Consider the following 22,657-nt stretch of genomic DNA (forward strand, 5'->3'; position numbering starts at 1 on the left):
GGCCCCTGCTCAAGCAGGGTCACCTAGAGCCGGTTGCTCAGGACCATGTCCAGATGTGGACCGTGTCCGGAGTTGGGCCTGGGGGTCCCTCTGTCCGCCCGCAGTGCCTGCAGGGCTGGGAAGGAGAGGGGACTCGAGGGCAGAGGCAGTGCCCGAGGGGAGCCGGGAGGGGACAATGCGGAGGGGAGTGCACTCGTGGGCATGTCCCGGTGCCCTGATGGCTGCTCCTCCTCTCCTCCTCTCCTGCAGGAGCGCTTTCAGATGGCAAAGAGGGAGGCAGCCGCCAGCCTGGAAGAGGCGCAGAAGGTACAGGGGAGAAGGAGGCCTGTCCTGGCAGGGTCAGGGAGCGGGGTGCCAGTGCTGGGTCCGTGCACCCCAGCAGCCACGGGCAGCGGCAGGGCTGGGGAGGACTTTGGGATATGGCGTCCGCGATGGAGGGATTGGGCCCCTGCCCCTCCCGGAGACGTTCCCGTTCCCTCTTCTCTCCCAGGCAGACCTCTTGCAGGGAAAGGCAGAGGAAGGCGCAGTAGCGCAGGTCCCTGGTTCCCCCCCTCCACCCCCCGCCCCCATGTCCTGGGCACCCAGGTAGCGCAGGCGGAGCCGGGCACAGGGCGAGGGGGCGTGCAGGGCCGCTGGCCGGGTGCGGGTGTGCCGATGGCTGACGGGCGCTGGGACATGGGAAGCTGGGGCAGCGCCATGTGCGGGGGGTGTATGTCTGTGACAGGGAATCTGATGGTTCCCCATTCCTGCAGGCAGCAGAGGCTCCGGGGACCGATGGAGGAGCCAGCAGAGATTCTGTGCAGAGCTCCGCACCAATGGCAAGCAGCAAGGAGCTCCTGCGGCGTATGGTAGGTGTGGAGGGGCTCCCGGTCCGCGGGGGCTGGGGCTGCAGACCCTGAGCCCCTGCTCTCCTTTCCGCATGCAGGAGGAGAACCAGCAGCGCCTACTCGATGCCACAGAGAAGCTCAACAGTAAGGTTGGTGTCCTCTCCTCTGCCCATGTCCCAGAGCTGCCTCGGCTGGGGCTGAGAGGTTGGAAGGGACCTCTGGAGGTCACCTGGTCGTGTCCAACCCCCCGCTCAAGGAGGGTCACCTAGCGCCGGTTGCCCAGCGGCCGCGGGCAGAAGCGTGACGGGGGAGGACGTTTTCCCCAGGATATGGGGGCGTCCATCGCTTCCCTGTGCCTGGCCTCGTGAGTCGCCCAGTCTCCCAGTAGTGCCCTGGGGCAGTGGGGTAGCGAGTGGGCACGGCCGAGGGCTGGAGAGGGGCGAGGGTGCCCAGGTCGCAGCCCAGCCGCCCGCATGATGCACCCGTGGTTTTGCAGGTGGCAAAGCACTTTCCCCAGATGAAGGCCTGGCTGTGGGAGGACGAGCAGGAGAACAAGGTAGTGCCGACAGGGCCGGGGGAAAAGGGGTGGGTGCCCACGGGCCCTGGGGTGGGGGGCTGGAGGAGGGCCGCAGCGGGCTCAGGGACTCAGACCCTTCCCTCTCGCAGGTGCTGCGTCAGGAAATAAGGAAAGTTGAAGAGGCACTGGAGGAGGAAGAGGCCTGGTGAGTGGGGCCCCCGCCCCACACGGGTGTCCAGGGGGGTCCCTGCCTGGGGTGGTGTATGTTTGGAAGGACCCCCGCATGGCCACGGGGGTCTGGAACTCGTCCAACCGAGCCCTTTTGCCTGCAGCCGGCAGCACAGGAAGGAGGCAGAGGCGCCGGGGTCTGCGCTGCCAGAGGTGGTGGAAGCGCAGCTGGTAAGGGAGAGAGCCTGTGCCAGCCCCTGCCCCGCCAGCGTGGGTCTCCCTGGGGAGAGGGGCCCATGGAGGTCACAGCCACGCATGGGCTACACGGGCCAGGGGCACCGTGCAACTCCAGCTGTCCCGGGCGTGCAGCAGCGCTTGACAAGTGTCCTTGCTCTGTGTTGACCTGCAGGAGAGGGAGATGCTGGCAAGGAGACGCGGCTCCTGTTATTGGCTGCAGTGAGTGTCCCCACTGGGTCCCCTGTGCCCTGGGGCCCGCTCCCGGGCAGCGGGTGGGATGGGCCGGACGCCTGCTCCAGCCGGCGGGGCTCACAAGTCCGGGCTGCTGGGGAGCTGCTGGCCGGCTGTGGCCTTTGCAGATGGGCAGTGCACAGCGTGGGTTTTCCCTGGGCCGGGGTGTTTTCCCGGGCTTGCGGAGTGCCGTGTCCCACCCTGCTCGAGGGAGCAATGAGCAACGGCTGGGGAGGCAGTCCTGGGGCTCCCGGAACGGCCCCCTCCATCCCGCAGGCAAGATGGGGTTGGGATGCATCCACCCTGCCCTGACTCCCATCCCTCTTCTGCCCCGCAGGACACTCTGCCTGCTCTTGGTCAGCCTGGAGCTGGCCATCGGCTTCGCTCTGGCTGCTGCGGTGCTCTACGCCTCCTGGTTCGACCCCGAGCTCTTCTACCGCCTGCTGTTGCGTGTGCTGTGTGAGGAGACCTACGTCGACCTGGCGCATGCACTGGGAAAGATCCTCCCCGTGGTCAGTGAGGGGCTGCTGCCCTTCTGACCGCCCCGCTCAATAAAGCCTCTTCTATCTCCACCTCCACGTGCTCGGGCGTGTTTGTCGGGGCGCAGGGAGAGGGTCTTGCCCCGCGTGCCGGTTCCCGCAGCCCCTCGAGGCCAGGCCCAGTCTCATCGGCTAGGCACTGGGTGCCACCACCCTGCCTGCCGCAAGCCAGGTCCCTGCGTGCCAGCCTCGCCTGCCCTCCCTCCCTCCGTCCCCGGAGGATCCATGATGCTGTGTAATCAGGTGGAACCACCGTCTTCTCAGGCCATGGTAGTTTTTTCACTCCACCTTTTTTTTGGCAACCGTTCAGCACCGTGCAGGCCAAGCCCTGTAAGCGTGTCTGAGACGACTCGGGCTTCAGCAGCCGGGGACACATTTACACGGAGGCCGGCAAACGTTATCACCCACGGACCACTAGACCCCCCAAGCCCCCTCCCTTCCTCCCATGACCCCGGTCTCCCCCTCTCCCCAGGCTCCCATCCCTGGTGGCACCACAGCCCCGTGGCTCCCTGTCCCACAGCCCCGTTGCCGGTTGCACCCCATCCCATGGGGCCCATTCGAGCAATCTCGTAGCCGGTGGCCCCCTCCCCAAGGCCCTGTCCCTGCTCACCCCACAGCCAGCGGCCGGCACAGCCCTGCCTGCTCCCTGCCAGCTTCTCCAGCCGCTCGCAGGTTTCGCTGCCCAGGGGAAAGGCCCTGTCGGATGGAGGCCGGAGCGACCCAGGCTGCCAACTCTGGAACGCGGTGCCGCTGCACGCAGCCGCTCAAAGGGCCACAGCTGAAGCACGTGGGTCACTGCCTGCCGGCCTGCCGCGTGCCCCCCCTTCCTCCTGGCATCCCCCTGCGTGCTGGCAGCCGCCGCTCCTGAGCAAGTGAGAGACCCCATTCCTCTTGGGAGCCTGCAAGCACGGGCTCTGCCTGGGCTAGAGCAGAGGGCTGGTCTTTACTTTTCCCCATCCCGGGCTGTCGTTCCCCCCCCGCAGCTGGATGCTGGATCCAAACGGGGGCTGGATGCTGGAGCCCGGCGCTGGAGCCCACGCGCTGTGGCCGTCCGTGCACATGTGCACACGCGTGTGTGTGAGTGTCCGCGTGCGCCTGCTGGGAGTACATGCGCAGCCTGGCTCCTGCTTGGCTTGGGCTGGGGAGCTGTGGCAGCCGGACGGCCGCGGGACAGGCAAACCCCACGGGGAGACGCCGACACGCGGTGCCCGCGGTTGCTCCCGCCGTGCGCTATGAGTGGGTGCTGAGAGTGATGCCCTCTTTTGGATGGCGTTTTCTTCCTAGCAGCTCTCATGGTGCTGGGTTTTAGATTTGCGAGCAAAACAGCGTTGATAGCCCCCCAGCATTTGAGCTGTTGCTGACCAGTGTTTGCACAGCGCCAAGGCCGCCTCTGTTTCTCAGTCTCTTCCCCCGTAAACAGCATCCTCATACCCTTCCACTGACTCCCACTGCTCCCCACTACCCATCCAGTGCCGCCCAGTGTTCCTCAGTGCCTCCAGGCTTCTCAGTGCACCCAGTGCATCCCAATACCCACCCAGTATCTCCCACTGCTCCACCGATCGCTCTTCAGCAGGGCACGGAATGTGTCCAGATACATTTCAAAGGAAGAAACCTAGTTGGAGGGAATTGGGGGTGTCAGGGTGGGGAGGTGGGGTCGAGACCCGACCTCCCACTCCTCCCACTGCTCCCAGGCCCTCCCGGTCCCACCCTGATGAGGAACTCGAGGGTCTCGTCCATGGAGTAGATGTGGTTGAAGATGTCCTGGGCGACACGTGGGATGATGCCCATCTGCTGGGGATCGTGCAGCTTGCCCTGAGGGGTGGGTGGGGTGGTGGTGAGCACCCAGGGGGTGCCAGGGCCCAGGGGGTGCTGCCCCTCCCCAAGGCCCCCCGGACCCCTCAACTCCATGGGGTGGCTCTTGCCTGATGACGTCTGCCCATAGGCAAAGATGGTGCCATTGTACGTGGCCAGCACGGCTGTGGGGAGGGGGAGGGTGGGCAGAAGCCCCTCCGGGACCCCCAGGAACCCCGAGGACTCCCGGGACCTTCACGGGCCTCATAGACCCCCCCAAACCCCAAGGAACTCCCTGAGATCCACAAGGGCTTCCTGACCCCCCCATGGCACCTCACATCACCTCCAAGACCCCCAGCGATGCCCAAGGACCCCTCAGACATACCCCCAGAATGCCTGGAGATTGCAGGGAACCCCCCAAAGTCCTGCGGAGACCCCAAGACCTGCTGGACACCCCCAAGGACCCCCTGCACATCTCCCCTTGCCAGCGTCACCCCCCAACCTGCCCTGTCACCTCCCAGCACCCTCCAATGACCCCATGCATCTGGGGGTCCCTGGAGAAGCATCCCCCAGCTAGGACCCCCCCGGTTAGGACCCCCCCAGGGCCCCCCCGAGTTCCCAGCCCTCACCCTTCACCATCTGCATGGCACAGGCGCGGGAGACCTGCTCCTGGGTGGTGTTGGGGGGAAGATGCAGTCGAAGACATAGGGATTGCCCTGGGGGGGGACGACACGGGGGTCAGTGGCCAGGAGAGACCCCCACAAGGTGCTGGGGGCTGGGCCAGCCTCAGGGCTGCCCTTGGGGGGGGACCAGGAAGTTCCAGTGAATCCCAGGGAGGGAGGTGGGAGGTTGCAGGAGGCCTCTCATACAGCCCTGATCCCCTCATACCCTTCTGCCCCCCCAAATCCCACGGACCCCCTGCCCTCCCATACGCTCCCTCATACACCCCATCCCCCACCCCCCTATACGTCCTCAAACACCCCCATCCCCATTGCCCATCCTCCCTCCCAGCCACCCAGTTCGGGCAGGTCCTCGTGCGCTTGGACACCTCGCAGCAGGAGATGGCTGGGGCTCTCGAGCACAACAGCGTGCTGCTGGCGGAGGTGGGTCCCAGCAACACCCGCTGGGATGGAGTGGAATACTTAAGGCAACTGGACATACAGAAGTGCACGGGCACAGCTGGGAGGCACCCACGAGGGCTGAGGGATCTGGCTGACGGGAGATGCACAAGCCAGGGCCCTGCTGCTGCTTCACCCCCTTTAGAGAAAGCCCATGCGGCAGCCTGCGGGCAGGGGGTGTCCCTACAGGAATTCTTGGACTGGAAGAACTGGCAGGAGAAAAAGATTGAATTATTTTGGTTTGATATTGTCAGGAAGGTGGCAGCATTGCCCTGCCTGAGCCATCTGGGCTTCCTTACGTGGTGGGCAGGGTTGTGCATCCAGAAGAAGTCAGCACATCCACGAAACCCGTCTGGCACAAACAGGTTGGAGTTTAACATTCTTTTACCAAGTTTTGCAATCCTAGTTTTCTTTTTAAAATTGCAACTAAGAAAAAAACCCACCCCCGGAGCGGGATTTTGCACCTGTCTTTGTGATTCCTGTGGCTTATAACCCCAACAGCCCCAGGCAACACGACAGCCAGGGGCCCGGCTAAACCTGCACCTCCTGCAGGCAACAGCCACGCAAGCTTGGGCAGGGTCCAAAGAGCTGCTGTTCGAGACCAGCTTTTTGCTTCATGTTTCCCTAGTCCTCGTCGCCCGTCTCAGACACCTGTGGCTCAAACCCCTCTGTATCCTCTAGTGCCTGGCTGCGTGTAGACATAGGCCGTTCTCCAAGAGCACCAGCTTGCCTGCTTCTGCCTCTCCCATCCTTCCCATTTCATTGCAAGGCTTTTAGGATGCCCGGGAGGTGACTGGGGCCTAGCTGGCGTGGCTATTCCCGTGTCAATGGGATCCCAGTTGCCAGGGTGGGTACGCATGGGACCCATGCTAAGAGGGAAAGGAACATCCACATTTTCCCCCTAGTAATGCTTTGGAGTTCAGTCAAAGCCCACACCCCTCAGCTCCCCCCAGAAGACCTCGACCCCCTCAGTTCCCCGCTTCAGACACCCGCAGTCCTTTGAGTTCCTCTCAGACTCCGTCTCCTCAGTTCCCTCCTGCACACCCTCCCTTGCCTTCACTTCTCCCCAGACACCCCATCTTCTTAACCTGGATCAGCGGGCAAAGGCGGTTATTCCTGACTGGGTCACTGCTCAGTTTACGAATACTGCAGCAGAATTTCTCCCCTTCGCTGAGGCTCAGCAGCTACACAGGCTTTCATGATCTCGGCCCTTTCTTCCGTATGCTTTTAGTGGATTTCCGTTCTAAAACCGAGCCATTGGAATTTTACATCTTTTGAACTGAGAGGGAATAGTTCTGCTCCTATGCCACTCTTTGTTCCTTCCTCAGGGTAAAGGCCGCCTGTAGGTATCACCACAGGGAAAAGGAAATGACCGCTTACATTTCATGAAGCGTACGTTTAGTTCCTGGTAATTCCCTGCTTCGGAAGGACCACAGAAACAGCAAATGGACAAAAAGGGGGCAATTCTTCTCTAATGATAGCCTGGTGTACATGCTTTTCAATGAAACGCTAAACACGGTGCAGGCATTACCTACCGTATTCGCATATGCTTCGCTGTTCTAATGGCATGAGCATTTTCCTGACTTGCTTAAACCTCTACCGTGAGTCAGTCCTCAGGGCCAAGGAGCAGAACGGCAAATGGACGGAGCGTAGTTCAAAGCTGAGAAAAAGTACCACTGAACAATGTACAAGCGTCGATGCTTTATTTGTCTAACTATGGTACTGATGACTCTCATGTATGAAATTACCTCACGATTATTAAAACGAAGAGGAGGCACATCCAGTTCGTGGTGTGGATCCTCTCATCTGACCTGGGTCTCTCTTGCTGGGCACTCTCTAGTTCTCTCCAAGACTAAGAAGCTGCAGATAAGTTACTTAGGGAACAACTATTCTTCGTGAAGAATGGAGAGCCCGACAGTGCTCAGGAGAACGCCTGTTGTATTTGCTTCACAGGGAATAGAACAGCAGTCTTCAAAACCCGCCACTGCCTTGGATAGCAAAGCCCCAAACTCAAGCACTTAGAAATATTAATAACGGGAATTAGTATACCTGACATTAGGAGGCCATTTATATCTATTTCAACTAACGTGTAGAGATAGCTGCTATGATGGCTTAAGAGAGCATTTGAAGATCGGTACTCTGTGAAGTATTCCAGGTATTTACCGATGCAGGTCCCTGTAAGCAGATGGGGGGATGATCTCCTCTATTGCCGCCACCGATAAAAATCACAGCTAAAAACTGTCAAAGGACATTGATTTACAATCCAGGGATTTGAAACCTAATTTAAACCCAAACGCTAAGATTAGGATACGTTTCTCCCCTTTCTGTGATTGAAAGGAAACTCCTCTGCTTTCATGCTCGAGAGATTTCTTGCCAAGCACTAACTGCCTTCACAAAATACTACACGCAGAGGCAGGAGTGAGTTAGCGCCACGTGATGTGAGTGACGGTGAATGGAACCGGGTCAGCCACGCCATCTGTCTTCAGATCTCATAATTTTTACATGAAGGATTTCTGACGCCTTGGGATGAACGGTGCAGTATTGTAGCAATGGCAGTAAGAACTTTCTCAGCCATCTCCAACTCGGGCCATATTTCCGTCAGCTTTTCTCAGAAGATAATTGGTGTACCGCGAAGCCAACCTCTGGAAATTCCAAGTGTTCCTTTGAAAGCGTGTGAAATTCCCCCCAAATTAGGTAGCAAATATCCCCTCTTCATTGACTTGCCAAGAAACAAAAGAAAAGCCAGGAGAACATTCCACGGGATCTAACAAGCACAAGGATTCAATATTTTAGGAAAAAAAAAGTAATAACACTCAGTGAAACCAACTCAAACCAATACGAAAGTTAATCGCGAAACTGCAAATTATTTCTTTTTGTGGCGATCCATAGAGTCTCCACGTCTGTGTCATTTTTGTGGGCCTCCTATGGACCCGCTCTAACAGGTCCATGTCTTTCTTGTACTGAGGAGGCCAGAGCTGGATGCAGTACTGCAGGTGGGGTCTCATGAGAGTGGAGCAGAGGGGGAAAATCCCTCCCTCCACCTGCTGGCCACGCTTCTGTGGATGCAGCCCAGGACACGATTGGCTTTCTGGGCTGCAGGCGCACATGGCCGGCTCATGTCCAATTTGTCATCCACCAGGATCCCCGAGTCCTTCTCCGCAGGGCTGCTCTCACTCCATTCATCCCCGAGTCTGTACTGCTGTTGGGGATGGCCCTGAGCCCCGTACAGGACCTTGCTCTGGGCCTTGTTGAACTTCATGAGGTTTGCTGCACCACTCGGCTTGGTGTCCCTGCAGACTTGCTGAGGGTGCACTCAGTCCCACTGTCTGTGTCAGTGGCTGTATGAATATGAAGATACTCAAGAGTACTGACTGAGAACTGGCTGGGGCGTTTTGGCTGGAACAACCTTGAGAGGAAGGGCAGCCTTCTCCTGCGGCTGCTGCGAAAAGCCCTGCCTTTACTGCAAGGCAGGGTGCTGGGCCTGGAGAACAGGGAGCTGGGTGTGCAGCCAGAGAGGCTGACCTCGGTGCCTCCGAGCTGTGTTTCTGCTGGCCTCTCCGCTCAGACACGTGCTGCACGTTGATGTGGCCTGCCTGAAGAAGGGCTCCCCTGCCCATCACCCTGCAGAGCCAGGGGGAGGCCAGCCAGTGCGGGACCCCCGAGGGAAGCCCCTCTCCTGCATGAAGCAGCTCCAGTGAGAAGGGGCACCCGGGAGCCAGGATGGCCCCAAGCCCTCCGTGCCGCCCGGCACTGCTTGGGAAAGGAGAGAGGGCACAGGGCCTTGCAGACAGGCCTGCTTCACTCCTCTGCTCTGCCCGCGGGACAGCTTTCCCGGGCCTGCGATTCTGCTCTCCTAGGGACATTGGAGCTTTGGTGAGCCACCCTGGTCTGCGGAAACTGGAGCTGGACCATCGGGGGCTTCTCCTTCAAGCCCCATTCCCTTGCCCTGTCCCTTGCTGCCTGGACCACGAGCATCCTTCTCCTGAGGGAGAAAGGTCCCTTCCCGACTCGTGGCGCAAGCTGTTGGAAGCTCCCTGGAAGAACGTTGGCAAGGAACATACACAAGTCAAGTGCCACACATCATCTTTGTTTTATTCTTCTTCCAAAAGAAGCTCTTGGGCCTGCGGGTGGTCGTTGGGGCTCGCCGTCTTCCCGTGAACCTGTACTCGGTACACACAGGTGTACTCCGGGTTTCCCCAGTTGCTCTGCACCCGGAATTTGATGTAGCGGAAGGTCCTGGGAAGCTCCTTCTGTACAGAAATGGAGGGAACCATCATTACGCAGGTGGCCAGAGCCCCGCACATCGCCGGAGCCCCCTCTGCCCGCGCTCCCCCCGCTGAGGCCCAAACGGCAGCCCTGACGAAGGAGGAAGCACGGGCAACCAGACCCCCCTTTGCCAGGGCCACGGAGGAGCCCTCTGTGCCTAGAAGGCAAAGGCTCCCCTGAGGGGACTGTTTCCCTTCCCACTGCTGCTTTCTCTGCGCTACCCGAAGGAAAAGGAAAGCCCTTGCAAAGGTGGGGCAGCTGCCTCGGCCAGCAGAGCAGAGCCCCATTTGCCCTCCTCTTGCCGTCTTCCCCGCAGGAGCAAGGAGCGTGGCAGAGCAGAGGCTGGCTGGGGCGATCCTCCGCACTCTTTCCTCCAAGGACTTGCGGACAGCCCTGCCTTCTTCCCGGGCATCCTGCTCACAGCTCTTGCCGTACCTGCACATGGAACGTCTGAGCGATCTCCTTGTGCACGTCGTAGGTGAATGTCCCCAGGAGAGTTTCTGCCGTTGCCTCATCCACTCCCTCCAAGACGAGAGACAAAGGGAGCAGGTCAGGCTCGAGCAGGGCACCAGAAAAAGGGCACGCTGAGGCCAAAGCCGGGAACCCTTCCCCACCTGCCCTGGCTCTAGCGGCAGTCTAGCACAGCTTAGGGGGACTCTGGGTCAGGGTGGCTTGAGCGCGTGCTCCGGGATCCTTGGCCATGAAGCCGAGAAGAAGGCCCCAGAGGCACAGAACCCGCACGCGCCCCCAGTGGCCCCCCAAGGGATGCGGTGCTCTGCAGCAGCCAGCCCCAGAGAGATGTCTGAGAGAAGCCGCCGCGAGAAGCACGTCTCTGGTACGGCTTTTCCCTGGGGCCGGGCCCCCCCAGCGAAGCGCAAGGCAAAGACTTACGGAGACAGCAAACTCTTTGGGGGCGCTGCTGACTTCCCCGGAAGGAGAGACTGCCGCGGAGATGTGCCAGATGGTGAAAGCCGTTGGCCAGATTTGCTCAGGCAGCCGGATGACCACGTGGCCCCGAGATCCTTGGAAAGGCCAGCAGTCGCCAGGGGCAATACGGGGCTGAAACCAGAAAGCCCTGAGCATCAGTGGCAAGGAAGCCAAAGGGCTGCCAAGGACAAAGGTGGCTAAGGGTGGCGGGCAGGTCGCAGCAGCTGGGTTTAGCTCGGTCCCCTCCTGAAGGGAGGGCAGTGCCGTCAGGGATCGCAGGGATCACAGGAATGCGAGGCAGGCTGCAGGGCTGAGCGATACGGCCGGGCTGAAGGGAAGTGCTGTGCACTTGGTGTGCCAACCCGAAAGCAAGGAGGTGAACCACAAGTCAGGATTTCTCCTGTGATACCTGCAAGATTGTCTCTGGAGGGTTTGCAGAAGAAAAGCCGAATGGCGGAAGCCACCAGGTCTTCTTGCCTTGCCCACCATAAGTCTTGGATGTCCTCTCCTTGTCAATGGCGGCGCCTGACGTGAAGGTGGCCGAAGATTAGGAGTCGAAGCAGTGCATTAGGCTGTATTTCTCAGGCTCGAAAGCAGAGCCTGGCAGACCTTGGGGGAGCGCCATACACAAAGCGAGGGCAGTGAGACTTTCTGTCTGCATACCTATGGCTTCCAGAGCCCAGTCAGGCATCTGGTGGTAGTTTTCAAGCACCTTCTTAATTGCCGCCTGGGTCAACTGCAGAATTTCCTGGGGAAAAATTGCGAACGGAGAGATGGCAGTGAACACAAACACACGCGCGGGCAGTTCTGCACGAACACGGAGTCCTGGCACAGAGCCAAGCACTGCCGCTGTCAGAAAACCCAAGGCAAGAGGTGCCGGAAAGGGTGCCGACTTTGAGAGTGCCAAGAGGAAGCAACAGGAGGGAGCCCGGAAAGTAGCGAGGTCTCTGATCCACCTGCAGCACCTTTACCTCTCTCTTCTCCTCTTGGACGCCGTGGTCTCCGAGGACCTCTCTCACTGCCTGCAGTATGTTCCCCCTCGCAGCAGACACCTGAGCCGCTGTCTCCTTGAGCTGCCGCATCTGCTCCAGCCAAGGCTGGGAGTTCCTGGAGGCAAAGGGAAAGCAGGTCTTGTCCAGCAGCTGCCCAGCCCCTGCAGGCAGGCTCCAAACGCCGTGCAGAGAAGGGTCCCATGGGCTTGGGTCACCCCCCGTCCCCCAGCCCCTTTCCTTCCTCTGGTTTACAAATGGCTCCCTTCCACCACCGCAGGTAGTAGACGGGGAAGGTCAGGAGCCCTGGACGCGAGGCGAGTGAGCGCAGGCAGCAGGAAGCCAGCTGAGACGGCTCCCCAGAGCGCGTTCCTTGGCAAGAAAGCGCTCTTACCCTCGAGACTGCAGCTCCTCTTCAGGCAGGCCTGACATCTTCTGCAAGATAAAGACACTCCACTGGAGCAAGCACGAGGAGCACTGCCAGGGCTTCCCAAAGGAGACTCCCCTAGGGAGAGCTGGCAGAATTTCCTGCTGCTTCGAGTCGCTTTAGAGAGACCCTGACCCGAAGGTTGGGCTCTTTAACCAGCCACGTTCAGCAGAGCATCTTGCGGGCCTCCGTCTGACCCCCAGGCTCTCCGAGAGCTATGCAGGCAGCAAAGGCACCTTCTGCCAAAGTGCTCCCCGCTTCAGCCTGCCACCCTGCGGAGGTCACTCGGGAAGATCCGTCTCTGTGTTGAACTCGATCCAGGCGCTAAGGAGACTGAAGGATGAACAGAAGGGCACCCCCCACCCCCCACCCTCTGCCTCAGCGGTGATGGGCATTTTGGACCAGGCGCCGCGTGTTCCCAGGGCAGGCAGGAGGGCAGAGCCACGGCCTTTGCAGGCGTTGGCTTTCCCACAACAAGGGACACTTACCCGCAACGCTCCCTTTCCCCACACCGTTGAGCCCCAGCAGTAGACAACAGCTGTGGGTCACATTGTCAAGAGATGGTTATTTTCCTCAGGAGCTGGTCCCTCTCCTCTGGACTGCGAGGAGCATTTTTGGTCAGGGATGCTTACCAGACAGGACGGGAAGCAGCAGGAAAAGGAGCCTCAGGACCTCCTGCCCTTCTGGTGGGTGCTGCGTTGTCTAAAAGAGAGGCAACGTTGTTGTTCCCAAAGCCCAAGGTTGGGACGCAGATTTGCCGGGGATCCGCTTGGGAGCTAGCTTGCTACCAGGTTCCTGTGCTCAGCACAGCTGCAAGCCCCAGGGCCCGCGGGCCTTCGGGAAGGTCTGGCCCGTCGCACACCACCCCTGGGACACAAAGACCTCTGGCCTGACGCAGGGGCAGCAGCCTGGCCCCGCTTGGCTCTCCCGGAGAAAGGGCAGGGCCGTGCCCCCGGAATGGGGCTGCCGGGCTGCCCGGCTGGAGAGCAGTAGTGGCCCGTTGCTAGAATGGGCCCCATGCTCTGGGGCTGCCTGCTCCTGCCGGGAAGCGATGCGAACACAAGGCTTCTGGCCTGATCCCTCCCTGCTTTCTGGGCCCTCTTGCACCCACCTGCCCAACCTGGCTGGCATCTCTGCAACCCCAGCACACTGGCCAGGCGGAGGGAAAAGCCTGCTCTCCTCCCGAGACCCAAGCGCCTCTTCTCTGGGCGTGTGCCGCTAGCTGCTGAAAGCGCTCTGCTTCGCACTGCCGCCCGCCTCTGCAGCGTGGGGTTTTATGGAGGGCAGCTGGTTATGACCTCACAAGAGGCGACTGGTGATGCCCGTGATGACCTCAGAGGGGCTACCCAGGGAGGGGTTGCTGTGCCGCCTGGGAGGGAGAAGCCCTGTGGGTTGGCCCCCACCCCACCTGCAGCTCCCAGAGACAAGGGGCCAGAAGGACCTGGCAGCACAGAGAGCAGCTCCTCCTGTGGCTGCCCCAGCAAGCTGCTGTGCTGTTACACACCTCCTCCTGTGCCAGGCGGTGGCATGGGCTGCGCTCTGGGCAGGAAGAGAGTGTTGGGAGAATTTGGGGAGTTTTAACAGTGAATTAGAGCAGGGAATTGCCTTTTTGCACTCGGGCGTTGCCAGCTGCTGATGGCAGTGACCTGCGGTGCTTCAGAACAGGCTGTAGTTCCACGGGGGTGAGTCCAGAGGCAGTGCTGCTTTAAGCGCTCCCCCCGAAAGCCAGGGTGCAGGTGCTGCAGACAAGCCCAGAGACCCGGGCTCGTCCCTCAGCCCCTCGTCAGGCTCCTCAGCCACCTCCCGGGCGTGCGGCAGCCTGCAGGACTGAGCTGTGAGAGCGCTGTGCGCAGCCCGCTGGGGCGGGCATCAGGGAGCCGGGCGTGTGGGTACTGCACGGAGCCCTGCGGGACTGGCCTGGGAGCGGGGACCCCAGTGCTGCCCAGGCTCCCAGCGCTGGGATCAAGCAGCCCCGTGTGCAGGTCCCTTCAGGCTGGAGGACCACCCCATGCAGACTGCCCCCTCGACAGTTCTGCATGAACACTGAGTCCTAGCGCAGAGCCAAGGAGTGCCTCTGTGTCAGAAAACCCGAGGCAAGACCTGTCGGAAAAGGGGCCGACTTGGAAAGCGCTCACAGAGTCTTTGCCAAAAAGGCTGTGAGCACTCCCCGATGAGTCCAGGGAGGCCTCTGAAAGGCCACCACCAGTCTGCGGAGCCACAGTGCAGATCGACGTCGGGTCCTGCCTGACCCCCTCGTTTCCAGCTTGCGTGCCCTGCAGGTCAGCCTGGAGGTGGAGTCCGAGCATGCCCGGAGCCAGCTGCTCCCTGCAGTGGCCCACTTCCACCCGGCCTGGAGAACGAGCCTTCCATCGCTCAGCAGCTTCCACGGGTAGACTGATGCCCAGCCACTTCCCGTGCAAAAGCTAGCTGACTTCCCTAAACCCCTCTTTTCCCTTTTTACTGCTGGGCAAGACATTAGATGGCATGGACTATCTCTTTGGTTAGTTTGGGTCATTTGCCTTGGGAGGGGGTTGTGTGCCCTCCCAACCTCTTGCACATCCCCCAGGCTATTCACTGGGGAGCAGACTGAGAAACAGAGGCGGCCTTGGCGCTGTGCAAACACTGGTCAGCAACAGCTCAAATGCTGGGGGGCTATCAACGCTGTTTTGCTCGCAAATCTAAAACCCAGCACCATGAGAGCTGCTAGGAAGAAAAGTAACGCCATCCTTTCCGGCCCCCGGGCAAAGAGGGCATCACTCTCAGCACCCACTCGTAGCGCACGGCGGGAGCAACCGCGGGCACTGCGGCCGTGGGGGGGGGCTGCCGGCCGGGCGCCCATCCCCGTGGGTCAAGGCTGGCACTGCGGGAGCCCGCGGCCGATGGGATGGGGGATGCAGCGGGATGGGAGTGGGGGATGCAGCGGGGTGGGGATGGGGAGTGGACCCCCGGGGAGGAGCGTGTCCCAGTGGGGGTCCGGGGGGGCTGCAGTGGGCTCACGGCCCCCGGCCTGGCCTTGGCTGGCAGAGGGTTAATTTGCCCAAGAAGCTGCGAGGGGGCACAGCCGGAACGGCTGAGCCGAACTAGCCGAGGAGACAGTGGAGACCACACTGACGGCACGGCCCCCTTAAGCCACGGCAGCCCCGCAGCCCCGGGGCGGTGGGAGAGGGCGCGGGTGGGGCCCCCAGGATCTGGGGGGCCTGCGGGAGGGGGCTGGTCCTGGCCGGGCTGTGCAGGAACGGGGGCACCCCAGGGCTGCCCCTTCCCGGGGCTGGGGCCACGCTCCTCCCCCGGGGGGTCCAGCCCTGCCCCGGCCCCATCTCCCCCCTCAGTGCTCGGCCCAGTACCCTCCCAGTGCCCCCACCCCGCCATGCCCCTGCCGGTGCCCCGCCCTGCTGCAGAGCCCTGCTCTCCCCGTCCCTCCCAGTCCCCACCCCGGGCCCTCCCAGCGCCCCGCCTCTCCCCGTGCACCCCGATGCTTTTGCCAGCGGCTGCTGGGCGCATCCCCAGCCCCCTCGCCAGTACACGCCCGCTCCCTCCCCAGGCCCCCCGCGCATCCCCGGTCCCTCCCCGCTCTGCGGCCGCTCCCTCCCCAGCGCAGCCCGGTGCCTGCCGCGCTGCCCTCCCCAGTGGCTCCGGTGCCTCCCCCGGGCCCCAGCCCAACATCCCCGGGGCATCCCCAGCCCCATCCTGCTGCACGCCCGCTCCCTCCCCAGGGCTGCAGGGTGAGCCCCCTCCTCGGGGCACCGGGGCTCCCAGCCTCCCTGGGGGCTGTTCCCAGGGCTCCTCACCCCGCCTGGTACCCACCCATGTGACAGGGACCCCTGGGGACAATAGCGGGGGGACATGAACCCCCCCAGGGCAGGCAGCCCAGCAGGGCACAGCCAGCCGAGAGCACAGGACCCAGCCAAGGGACCCCAGTCCCACGCAGCCCCCCAGCCCCCCCAGCACAGCCCCTGGGCCAGCTGGCAGCAGGGCCGGGCAGCCAGCCCAGGCCAGCTCAGCTCAGCCAGGACCCCCCCTCCCCTGGGGACGTCCCCCCAGGTCACCGCCAGGCAGATTGTGCTGGACAAGAAACGAGGCCAGACTGGAAGGAGCAATTCCAGTGAACAGCACCGTGGTGTAGCAGACAGAAGGCACAGGACCAGTATGCCTCGCCCTCCTCCTCGCCCTCCACGCTGTCGGCCCCCACCTCCTCGTAATCCTTCTCCAGGACAGCCATGTGCTCCCACGCCTCCGAGAACTCCCCCTCCTCCATGTCCTCCCCACGTAGCAGGGCACGAACGCCCGCTTGGCGTACGTCAGGTCAAACTCGTGGTCCAGGCGGGCCCAGGCCTCGGCCACGGCCGTGGTGTTGCTCAGCACGCACACAGCACGCTGCGCCTTGGCCAGGTCCCCGCCGGGCACCGCCGTGGGCGCTGGTAGTTGATGCCCACCTTGAAACCGCTGGGGCACCAGTCCCCGAGCTGGATGCTGCGCTTGGTCTTGATGGCAGCAATGGCAGCCTTGACATCCCTGGGCACCACGTCCCCGCGGTACAGCAGGCAGCACGCCGTGTCCGTGCCGTGCCGTGGGTCGCACTTCACCGTCTGGTTGGCTGGCTCGAAGCAGGCGCCGGTGATCTCCACCACCGAGAGCTGCTCGTGGTAAGCCTTCTTGGCCGAGATGACGGGGGCGTAGGTGGCCAGCAGGAAGTGGATGCGGGGGTACGGCACCAGGTTGGTCTGGAACTCCGTCAGGTCGACGTTCAGGCCCCATCGAAGCGCAGGGAGGCCGTGATGGAGGACACGATCTGGCCTATCAACCTATTGAGGTTGGTGTAGGTGGGCCGCTTGATGTCCACGTTGCGGCGGCAGATGTAGATGGCCTCGTTGTCCACCATGAAGGCGTAGTCGGAGTGCTCCAGGGTGGTGTGGGTGGTGAGGATGGAGTTGTAGGGCTCCACCACGGCCGTGGAGACCTGCGGGGCCGGGTAGATGGAGAACTCCAGCTTGGACTTCTTGCCGTAGTCGACGGAGAGGAGCTCCATGAGCAGGGAGGTGAAGCCGGAGCCGGTGCCACCCCGAAGCTGTGGAAGAGCAGGAAGCCCTGCAGCCCCGTGCACTGGTCAGCCTGGAAGAAGGGAAGAGAAAACAAGAGCGATCTGTCAGCAGTTGTGAATTTAAGCTGCTACCGAGTTGCCCAGGAAGGCAAATACCCAGCCCTGGATCTCGGCCTCTGGGGACTCCTGGCTCGGGGACGCAGGCAGGGGCAGGCACCTGCCCGAGTGCCCCAGCTCCGCTTCCAGCCACAGGGCCCTGTGCATCGGCACGAGCGCCCTTGGGAAAGGGGCCCCTTCCCGCAGGGACTGGGGGACGCTCGGCTCCTTCCTGCTGCAGGAGCGGCCCGTGCGGCGCCTGCGCCCAGCATGACCCAGGCGCTCTGCTTTGGGGACGAGGAACCCACGGTGCTTTCCAGGAGCGTGTTGGGGGTCCAGAGCCGCCATCCTGGGGGCACCGCCTGGGCAGGAGGCTGGCAGCCATCGAGGTCTGCCGGGCACCAGCACTCCCTCCCAGGGCATGCGCTGCCCCAGCACAAGTTAAACCCTCGGCACCGCTGCTCATAAGCAGTTGGTCAAGAAGGATCAGAGCCCAGATCACGGAGAACCTCACATGACCCTGAAAAAGGGGTTAAATAAGGTTTTCCCAAGGGCAGAAAGGAGCCAGCCTCCCCCAAGCCCCATCTCACCCCCAGGCACGCTCCACCTCGGGTGCAGGTCCTGGGCTGGCAGCTGCGGTGGGCTTGCAGGGTCCTGAGGCAGGGGAGTCAGCCCGTGGGGAGGGGAAGGGCTGACCCTGATCTCCACTCACGGGATCCAGACCCCCCAGGGAGCCCCGACCTGCTGCAGGCTGCCAGGCTGACAAGAACCATGAAACGCCCCCGGGCCCTGGAGGCACAGCCTGGCTCCTCGTTGCCGCCCCGGTCCCACCGAAGGGTTCCCTTTCCCCACGGCTGCGCCGGCACCAGCCCACCCAGGGTTTGTACCCACCAGCTTGCGGATGCGGTCGAGGACCAGGTCGATGATCTCCTTCCCGATGGTGTGGTGCCCACAGGCGTAGTTGTTGGCGCATCCTCCTTGCCCGTGATCAGCCTGCTCGGGCTGGAAGAGCTGCCGTAGTCCCCGTGGGCACCTCGGCTGTGGGAGAGCTGGCCTGCCCGTCAGCACCGGGCACCCCGTTAACAGCGGTGCCCGTTAGCCCTGACACACGGGCATGGCGCCTGGCCAGCGGAACCCCCGAGTAGATTCTAAGTATTCTAATGAGACAGTTCATTTGAAGGCTAACTTAACTCCACAATACTGCTGAGTCTGTTGCAAAGTTCTCTACGTGAAGTTGATTAACGACTGTCTGTTTGCGTCCTCCTTCAAGATGCACCAGCTATACCGGCCTCCGGACCATCCTGAAGTGATCCGCCGTCCTTTTGTAATCTCTAGATACACACAAGATAAGATTACTTCACGTGTGACAGCTTACGCATTACAGCAGCAGCAACTCCAGCAGCAGCCTGGCTCCTGCTTGCTCCTGGGCTGGGGAGCTGTGGCAGCCGGATGGTCAAGGAACAGGCAAACCCCGCGGGAGACGCCGACACGCAGTGCCCGCGGTCGCTCCCGGCCGTGCGCTACGAGTGGGTGCTGAGAGCGATGCCCTGTTTGCCCGGTACCCATGGCTGGCCCCACATCAGCTCTTGGCGCCAGCCCCAGGGAGGTGATGGCCGTGTCACAGTGGGCAGCGGTGGCTGTGTCACTGTGATGTCACCTTGGGTCTGTGACACGGGCGCCCCGGCGGGTATAAAGGGGGCTGCTCCGGAGGCAGGGAGCATCTGGGGAGAACTCAGTGCTGCTGGGCAGGAGTCTGGCAAGCACTCGCCAACGACCTGTCCTGTGTCCACCGTGCAGCGGAAGCCCCTGACACAGGAGAGGAGGGTGAGGCAGAGGATCCCACGGTCCCGCAGCCGGCGGCCGGGCGAGGGGCGGCCGGGGGTCTGTGTGTGGCGCGAGCGGTGGGGGAAGGCAGTAGGCTGGGCCGAGGCAGGGCCGGGTGGGGAGGACGCGGTGCTGCTGGGGCTGGTGGGGGACCAAAAGGAAGGGGGTCCCGGGGGCGGGGGGCGTTGTCCAAGGCCCTGCTCAAGCAGGTCACCTAGAGCGGTTGCTCAGGACCATGTCCAGATGTGGACCGTGTCCGGAGTTGGGCCTGGGGTCCCTCTGTCCGCCCGCAGTGCCTGCAGGGCTGGGAAGGAGAGGGGACTCGAGGGCAGAGGCAGTGCCGAGGGGAGCCGGGGGGGACAATGCGGAGGGGAGTGCACTCGTGGGCATGTCCCGGTGCCCTGATGGCTTGCTCCTCCTCTCTCCTCTCCTGCAGAGCGCTTTCAGATGGCAAGAGGGAGGCAGCCGCCAGCCTGGAGAGGCGCAGAAGGTACGGGGAGAAGGAGGCCTGTCCTGGCAGGGTCAGGGAGCGGGTGCCAGTGCTGGGTCCGTGCACCCCAGCAGCCACGGGCAGCGGCAGGGCTGGGGAGGACTTTGGATTATGGCGTCCGCGATGGAGGGATTGGGCCCCTGCCCCTCCCGGAGACGTTCCCGTTCCTCTTCTCTCGGCAGACCTCTTGCAGGGAAAGGCAGAGGAAGGCGCAGTATAGCGCAGGTCCCTGGTTCCCCCCCTCTCACCCCCCCCCCCATGTCCTGGGCACCCAGGTAGCGCAGGCGGAGCCGGGCACAGGGCGAGGGGGCGTGCAGGGCCGCTGGCCGGGTGCGGGTGTGCCGATGGGCTGACGGGCGCTGGGACATGGGAAGCTGGGGCAGCGCCATGTGCGGGGGGTGTATGTCTGTGACAGGGAATTGATGGTTCCCCATTCCTGCAGGCAGCAGAGGCTCGGGACCGGATGGAGGAGCCAGCAGAGATTCTGTGCAGAGCTCCGCACCAATGGCAAGCAGCAAGGAGCTCCTGCGGCGTATGGTAGGTGTGGAGGGCTCCCGGTCCGCGGGGGCTGGGGCTGCAGACCTGAGCCCCTGCTCTCCTTTCCCGCATGCAGGAGGAGAACCAGCAGCGCCTACTCGATGCCACAGAGAAGCCTCACAGTAAGGTTGGTGTCCTCTCCTCTGCCCATGTCCCAGAGCTGCCTCGGCTGGGGCTGAGAGGTTGGAAGGGACCTCTGGAGGTCACCTGGTCGTGTCCAACCCCCCGCTCAAGGAGGGTCACCTAGCGCCGGTTGCCCAGCGGCCGCGGGCAGAAGCGTGACGGGGGAGGACGTTTTCCCCAGGATATGGGGGCGTCCATCGCTTCCCTGTGCCTGGCCTCGTGAGTCGCCCAGTCTCCCAGTAGTGCCCTGGGGCAGTGGGGTAGCGAGTGGGCACGGCCGAGGGCTGGAGAGGGGCGAGGGTGCCCAGGTCGCAGCCCAGCCGCCCGCATGATGCACCCGTGGTTTTGCAGGTGGCAAAGCACTTTCCCCAGATGAAGGCCTGGCTGTGGGAGGACGAGCAGGAGAACAAGGTAGTGCCGACAGGGCCGGGGGAAAAGGGGTGGGTGCCACGGGCCCTGGGGTGGGGGGCTGGAGGGGGCCGCAGCGGGCTCAGGGACTCAGACCCTTCCCTCTCGCAGGTGCTGCGTCAGGAAATAAGGAAGTTGAAGAGGCACTGGAGGAGGAAGAGGCCTGGTGAGTGGGGCCCCCGCCCCACACGGTGTCCAGGGGGGTCCCTGCCTGGGGTGGTGTATGTTTGGAAGGACCCCCGCATGGCCACGGGGGTCTGGAACTCGTCCAACCGAGCCCTTTTGCCTGCAGCCGGCAGCACAGGAAGGAGGCAGAGGCGCCGGGGTCTGCGCTGCCAGAGGTGGTGGAAGCGCAGCTGGTAAGGAGAGAGCCTGTGCCAGCCCCTGCCCCGCCAGCGTGGGTCTCCCTGGGGAGAGGGCCCATGGAGGTCACAGCCACGCATGGGCTACACGGGCCAGGGGCACCGTGCAACTCCAGCTGTCCCGGGCGTGCAGCAGCGCTTGACAAGTGTCCTTGCTCTGTGTTGACCTGCAGGAGAGGGAGATGCTGGCAAGGAGACGCGGCTCCTGTTATTGGCTGCAGTGAGTGTCCCACTGGGTCCCCTGTGCCCTGGGGCCCGCTCCCGGGCAGCGGGTGGGATGGGCCGGACGCCTGCTCCAGCCGGCGGGGCTCACAAGTCCGGGCTGCTGGGGAGCTGCTGGCCGGCTGTGGCCTTTGCAGATGGGCAGTGCACAGCGTGGGTTTTCCCTGGGCCGGGGTGTTTTCCCGGGCTTGCGGAGTGCCGTGTCCCACCCTGCTCGAGGGAGCAATGAGCAACGGCTGGGGAGGCAGTCTGGGCTGGGGCTCCCGGAACGGCCCCCTCCATCCCGCAGGCAAGATGGGGTTGGGATGCATCCACCCTGCCCTGACTCCCATCCCTCTTCTGCCCCGCAGGACACTCTGCCTGCTCTTGGTCAGCCTGGAGCTGGCCATCGGCTTCGCTCTGGCTGCTGCGGTGCTCTACGCCTCCTGGTTCGACCCCGAGCTCTTCTACCGCCTGCTGTTGTGTGCTGTGTGAGGAGACCTACGTCGACCTGGCGCATGCACTGGGAAAGATCCTCCCCGTGGTCAGTGAGGGGCTGCTGCCCTTCTGACCGCCCCGCTCAATAAAGCCTCTTCTATCTCCACCTCCACGTGCTCGGGCGTGTTTGTCGGGGCGCAGGGAGAGGGTCTTGCCCGCGTGCCGGTTCCCGCAGCCCCTCGAGGCCAGGCCCAGTCTCATCGGCTAGGCACTGGGTGCCACCACCCTGCCTGCCGCAAGCCAGGTCCCTGCGTGCCAGCCTCGCCTGCCCTCCCTCCCTCCGTCCCCGGAGGATCCATGATGCTGTGTAATCAGGTGGAACCACCGTCTTCTCAGGCCATGGTAGTTTTTTTCACTCCACCTTTTTTGGCAACCGTTCAGCCGTGCAGGCCAAGCCCTGTAAGCGTGTCTGAGATGACTCGGGCTTCAGCAGCCGGGGACACATTTACACGGAGGCCGGCAAACGTTATCACCCACGGACCACTAGACCCCCCAAGCCCCTCCCTTCCTCCCATGACCCCGGTCTCCCCTCTCCCAGGCTCCCATCCCTGGTGGCACCACAGCCCCGTGGCTCCCTGTCCCACAGCCCCGTTGCCGGTTGCACCCCATCCCATGGGGCCCATTCGAGCAATCTCGTAGCCGGTGGCCCCCTCCCCAAGGCCCTGTCCCTGCTCACCCCACAGCCAGCGGCCGGCACAGCCCTGCCTGCTCCCTGCCAGCTTCTCCAGCCGCTCGCAGGTTTCGCTGCCCAGGGGAAAGGCCCTCTCGGATGGAGGCCGGAGCGACCCAGGCTGCCAACTCTGGAACGCGGTGCCGCTGCACGCAGCCGCTCAAAGGGCCACAGCTGAAGCACGTGGGTCACTGCCTGCCGGCCTGCCGCGTGCCCCCCTTCCTCCTGGCATCCCCCTGCGTGCCGGCAGCCGCCGCTCCCTGAGCAAGTGAGAGACCCCATTCCTCTTGGGAGCCTGCAAGCACGGGCTCTGCCTGGGCTAGAGCAGAGGGCTGGTCTTTACTTTTCCCCATCCCGGGCTGTCGTTCCCCCC

At 62.9% G+C, this 22,657-nt stretch overlaps 1 protein-coding gene, 1 long non-coding RNA gene and 1 pseudogene across 2 annotated transcripts; all 3 read right to left on the minus strand.

Moving 5' to 3' along the window:
* Positions 1-9,505: 9,505 nt before the first annotated feature.
* Positions 9,506-11,707, minus strand: LOC127029072 (SUN domain-containing protein 3-like). The gene is made up of 6 exons (XM_050914725.1): positions 11,593-11,707; positions 11,285-11,369; positions 11,031-11,146; positions 10,586-10,753; positions 10,130-10,216; positions 9,506-9,678 (listed from the first exon to the last, which is right to left on the minus strand). Exons 1-6 carry the CDS (start codon positions 11,701-11,703, stop codon positions 9,520-9,522), a joined length of 726 nt encoding a protein of 241 aa, XP_050770682.1. The 5' UTR covers positions 11,704-11,707; the 3' UTR covers positions 9,506-9,519.
* Positions 11,708-12,282: 575 nt separating this feature from the next.
* LOC127029088 (uncharacterized) lies at positions 12,283-12,713 on the minus strand. Its single transcript, XR_007768127.1, has 3 exons — positions 12,670-12,713; positions 12,526-12,575; positions 12,283-12,370 (listed from the first exon to the last, which is right to left on the minus strand). It is a non-coding gene; the product is annotated as an uncharacterized LOC127029088 (long non-coding RNA).
* Positions 12,714-16,079: 3,366 nt separating this feature from the next.
* On the minus strand, positions 16,080-19,874 carry LOC127029054 (tubulin alpha-8 chain-like; annotated as a pseudogene).
* Between the last annotated feature and the right edge of the window lie 2,783 nt (positions 19,875-22,657).

Source organism: Gymnogyps californianus, unplaced genomic scaffold, assembly GCF_018139145.2.
Source record: "Gymnogyps californianus isolate 813 unplaced genomic scaffold, ASM1813914v2 HiC_scaffold_67, whole genome shotgun sequence".
In the NCBI taxonomy this organism is placed as follows: Eukaryota; Metazoa; Chordata; class Aves; order Accipitriformes; family Cathartidae; genus Gymnogyps; species Gymnogyps californianus.